Source organism: Myotis lucifugus, unplaced genomic scaffold (genome assembly GCF_000147115.1).
Source record: "Myotis lucifugus unplaced genomic scaffold, Myoluc2.0 scaffold_336, whole genome shotgun sequence".
Taxonomy (NCBI): Eukaryota; Metazoa; Chordata; class Mammalia; order Chiroptera; family Vespertilionidae; genus Myotis; species Myotis lucifugus.
The window spans coordinates 946,060-951,461 of record NW_005871384.1 but is presented as its reverse complement, the minus strand read 5'-3'; the positions used below and the strand labels follow the sequence as shown (position 1 = coordinate 951,461).

Genomic DNA, 5,402 nt, shown 5'->3' with positions numbered 1-5,402 from the left:
AGAGATGAAGAAATTGCCTATGATAAGAATACGTGCACTGCATACCTGCCCCCTGGTGTGAGCTCTGTGAGGGGAATGGGCAAATTCAGGACTAAACAGATGACCCCAAATGTGTTTAAGGTGAAACAGTAAGAGCCCTGAATGTGCATTTTAGCTGGGCCTGCACCCCTGCCCAGCTGGGAGATATGAACTTGACTAGCTTATGCTTCCATTCCCCAGGTATAAAGTGAGGATAATAAACCTACTGTGATCTGCATGGAAGAGGATGAAGGAGGGTATCAAATCACACACTGGATGAAGTGTGACTCACCAGGTAGAATGTTAGAGAACTAGGATGGAGGGTTAAATGTGTGTCTTACTAGCAGGAAGTAGGTTTAAGAGGGAGAAGAGGTTGGAGAAGAGAGAGGAAGAGAAGGAAGGAGGTGACCTCATCTAATCCTCTCAACACCCCAGAAGAAACAACTCAATACACTTAGTCCCATTTTTGTACAAAGGTTTAACTTTTACATTAAGCAACTTCCAAGGTGGCACAGCTGGCCGATGGCAGCACTGTGAGTCAAAGCCAGAGTGTCTGGGACTCCAGACAACTATTTACCCCCAGGCTACTAACCCTCCTAACCATCTTCTCTGGGCTGAATCTGGGAGAAATATGGCAGAGGCCACTGAAGCCTCAAATAGGGACAGCTCTGCAGGGTGTGGACCACCAGGGATAATGAAGGTGAGGTTGTGTCTGGAATGACGAAGGGGACTCCCCTAGAGAAATGCCCTCCAAGTATTGAGCATCTACAGGTGCACATGGTGAAGCCAAAGTGACAGAGATAGATGGTGAAGATCCTCCTGAGATCAGTAAGGCTTTGGTTGGAAAAGCAGAGTTAAGATACTGTTGTTCCAAGGGCTTCCAGGTCCAGATAACCAGGATACATTGCATTTAAGGTTTGGAAGCTCACAGATGACTTGTCTTTCAGGTTCCAAAGACACCACACAGGCCCTGCAGGAGCCCGGGCTGAGGCTCATCCTGGTGGGGAAGACAGGGGCTGGGAAGAGCGCTACCAGGAACAGCATCCTGGGCCACAGGTGCTTCATCTCCAGACTCATAGCCACTTCGGTGACCAGAAACTGCGAGGTGGGGAGTCGCAGGAGGGACAGGTGGCACGTAGAAGTCATGGACACCCCGGACCTTTTTAGCTCCCGAGTCCCCTGGGCAGACCCAGGAAGCCAGGAGCAGGCCTGCTGATACTTGCTGTCCATGCCTGGGCCCCACACACTGTTCCTGGTGACTCAGCTGCACTGCTTCACTACACAGGACCAGCAGGCCATGATCAGGGACAAGTGGTGGTGCTGTACCATCATACTGTTCACCCGTAAAGAGGACCTAGATCGGGACTCTCCACAGGATTTCCTGAACCACACTGACAGCCTTGCACTGTGGGCTCTGGTGTCCGAGTGCGGGGGTGCACCTTGGACAACTGGGTGGCGGGCAGCGACCTCGAGGCCCAGGTGCAGGAGCTGCTGGTGCTGGTGGAGTGACTGGTGCTGGACCACTCGGGTGCCCCCTACTCCAACAACGTGTACCACCAGGCACAGTCGCTGGATTTCTGGAGCCCACAGGTGGCAGCGAAGCTGGTGGGCTGCGTGTGGGGGCAATGAGGGGGCGGGCTCCTGTGGTGACTGCACATGTGGATGGCGGCAGGAAAATTGCACACAACTGTGATGCTGGGCTTCCTGGTCCTGTGTTGCCATCTGGAGTCCAGAGACCATAGTAGAGATCCATCCTGAGTGACAAAATATATGTAAGTAGGGCTTGGAACCAACACCTGTCAATCACATTCTTCGCTGGTGTCTGTGCCTCCAGGGCCGCAGGCTTTCCTTGTGTCCCTCACCTGGCAGTAACCTACCAATCCAAAGACAAAAATCCTGCCCACTCCCATATCCCCCCAAACCTGCCCATGGGACCTGGCCCTCCCGGAGCTCTTCTTACTGGAGCCCAAGTGTTGTTGCTCTTGCCTGTTCTCCAAGGATCTCAGGCTGCTGTACCCTGTCATGGAATCATCCCTGGCCTCCCCAGGGGACCAAGGGCCAGAGCCAACACAAAGCCTTAGTACAGACCCATTTATTTCCATTGAATCTGAATTGCATGAACAAATGTCCTGGACATTCAAATTGTGTTAACAGAAATCAATATTTGTAGATGTTTGTTCATCCGTCTTAAATGTCCATTGAACAAAGACACTGCTCTGTCATTCCTAAACCTTCTGCAAAAACCACACACCCAAGTGCAGAGACACACACGCACATGCCCTTCTCCTCCACACATAAACATTGGGGTGAGTGTCCATATGAAGACAAGACACTGAACTGCCTATCTGTCCCAGGAAGGGACGTCTCCCACTGTGTCTCCATTCAGATCTTTTAGCAGCTTGAATGTAGAGGCTTCTACAAGTCCAAGAAACCTTTAACCAGAGACCTAAGTCTCTAGGAGCCACTGAGACCTTGGCTCATCTGACAACCACACTTTCTTTTCCCAGAATCTCTACCTTCACACACAAACTCAAGCCCACCTCCAATACTGCTGGGTAATTTCAGATCACTTCCCCACAGTATCCTTCACCTGCTGCCTTCACAGACAGAGATTCCCAGGTTCCTGATGTCTTTATGTCACTAAAGAGCCATGTGAAAAATGGAAAATAATCTGCAACAGTTGAGTGCATATTGGAGCGAGAGGCTCACAACCTGGAAACCATGGGAATAAGAATGAGAACAAGTGCCAAATGCTGAGACTTGAAGTTTCCTCTGCTGCCAAGGGCATTGTGGTTCAAGGGTTGTGCACAGATCCCAGCAGAAGCACTTATAGGGAATCTTGAGTTTGGTCTTGTCCACTTGTCAATATCCTTTTGCAAGGAACAAACAGGAAAACTTTACCATTGTCACTTTGCAGAGGAAGGAGATGGTCACTGATGAAAATAAATGAGAAAAAAAGAATAGCAAACTGTCTAGTGTGAGCAATGAAACACTTGATTATTGGTCTTTGTTTGGGGAAGAATGGGGCCCAGAGAATCCCCAAGGAACAGTGATTGAGCTGGTTGAGAATGTAGGAAGGAGCACTCAGGGATTCCAGGGGACAGGCACACCCCACTATGGCTGCAATCCAGGCCACTAGGGAAGAGAGTGTGTTTGTTATCTACACATTAATTAAAAGACAGAGATTGGCAGAGTAGATTAAAACACATACCCAACTGTGTGCTGCTTACAGAAAACTCCATTTGAATATTATGGTAAAAACAGGCTGAAAATTAAAGGATGGAAAAGATAAATGGTGCAAATATTACTCATGCAAAAGAAAGAAGGAATGCTGTATTGATAGGAAATAAATTAGATATCAGAACAAAGAAAATTACCAGAAACAGATAGGAACATTATATAATGATAAATAGGTCACTCCACCAAGAAGAGAGCAATCCTAAAGGTGTTTTCCCAAACAACAGAGATGTGAATTATGTGAAGCAGAAACTGACAACTGAGAGGAGAAACAGACAAATCCGCAATTATAGTTAGAAACTCCACTATCCCCTCAACAATTGACAGAACCAGGCAGGATCTAGGACAGTGATTCTCAACCTTGGCTTCACATTAGAATCACCTGGGAATCTTTTTAAAATCCTTATTTCTGGGCCTCATCCTCTGGAAATTCTGTTTCTTTGTTATGGGGTGGGGCCACATAACAAAGAATTCCATAACACCCTCAATCAGTGGATCTATTGATATTTGTAGAAGTTGATATTTACCAAAGACATATTTTTTGTGGTGTACATGGAACATATACCAAGATAGGCCATATCCTGAGGCACACAAAAAGTCTCCCAACATTCAAGAGAATTAAAATCGCATGGACTGTGTTCTCAGACAACAATGGAATTGAGCTGGAAAGGTAGCAGAAATATCTTCTGCACTGCCCTATCAGCAGCATCACAAGCCCCTCATCGGAATCTGGAAAAAGGTCTTATTAAAGGTACTCCAAGGTCAAATTCTACCTCTGAATATGGATGTTTTGGGGCTTGGAAGACACGAACCACACTATCACTGAAGGATGGAATGTAAGGGGTAAATGGTCATTTCCCCCTGTTTTTGCTACCCATTGCTGAAGCAAATCTCCTTTGTTGAAAAGAGCAGCTAATGTTCCCCACCCCACATTCAACCCCTTGTCCCAACACTAATTCACCCCTTCTCCACTTAGAGGACAGATGACCTTGATGAAGAAGGGACAGCTTCAGTTATTGCTCAACCTTGGCCAGCCCTTGCCCATAAATGATGGCATGCTAACTCTGTGAGCATGATCAGCCTGGTATAATTTAGCCTCGTCATACAAGTTCGGAGAGCAGCAGCCTGGTCAGGGGCAGATATCGTCCCAGATGAGCTTAGAAACAGCCTCACAGAACACTGTCAACACAACCAGTCATATCTCTGCAAGGCTGTGAGGAGCCTCCTCCTTGGTCCACTCACAGTAGTTTCAAGAGATCTTTAAACAAAGGAGAGACTGCTGTCTATTTCTGACAAAGGAGAAAACCAGGGCCTAGAAAGAGTAGATGGCACACACCAAGCCTCATACTGTCCAGGATCAGGAACCAAAACTAAGTCTTAGAGTTCCTCTTGTCCTTCAGGAACCTCTTCAGATAAGACTGTGGGAAAGGAGGCAATGAAACCACAAGTCAAAATTGCCTGGGGAGATATCTGAACCAGAAAAGCCAGTTTCTCTTCCCTTGTCTGTGCTCAATTTAGGAAAAAAGGAAAATATTTCCAGTATTGAGAAAGGAATGTTGAAATCTAACTGTAAATGTGCATTTGACTATTTCTCCATTTATTTTTGTCAGGATGTACTTCTTGAATTTTGAAGCCCTCTTGGTTTGTTTATTTGTTTGTTTGTTTTGCAGGGGGATGGGGGAGGGGGGTTGAAGCTCAGGTACTTATGAGATGCATGAAAATTCAGTATTATTGTCTTACTAGAGGCCTGTGCATGGTGGGGGAAGGGGTGTCCCTCAGCCTTGCCTGCACCTTCTCCAATCTGGGACCCTTTGGTGGATGTCCGACTGCCCGCAGGAATCAGGCCTAAACCGCCAGTCAGACAACCCTCTCACAATCTGGGAATGCTGGCTCCTAACCACTCATCTGCCTGCCTGCTTGATTGCCCCTAATCACTTATGCCTGCCATCCTGATCGCCCCCTAACTGCTCCCCTGCTGGCCTGATTGATGCCTAACTGCTCTCCCCTGCTAACCTGATGACTTCCAACTGCCCTCCCCTGCCGGCCTGATCACCCCCAACTACCCTCCCCTGTTGGCTCAATTGCCCCCAACTGCCTTCCCCTGCAGGCCTGATCACCCCCAACTGCCCTTCCTTCCTGGCCTGATC

General features: G+C 47.8%; 1 protein-coding gene across 1 annotated transcript; it reads left to right on the top strand.

The window, feature by feature from the left end:
* Nucleotides 1-218: 218 nt before the first annotated feature.
* On the top strand, nt 219-1,647 carry LOC102417222 (GTPase IMAP family member 1). The gene is given in 3 exon segments (XM_023764536.1): nt 219-313; nt 966-1,448; nt 1,451-1,647. Coding segments are annotated over 3 exon segments (738 nt in total). The 5' UTR covers nt 219-255.
* The last annotated feature ends 3,755 nt before the right edge of the window (nt 1,648-5,402 follow it).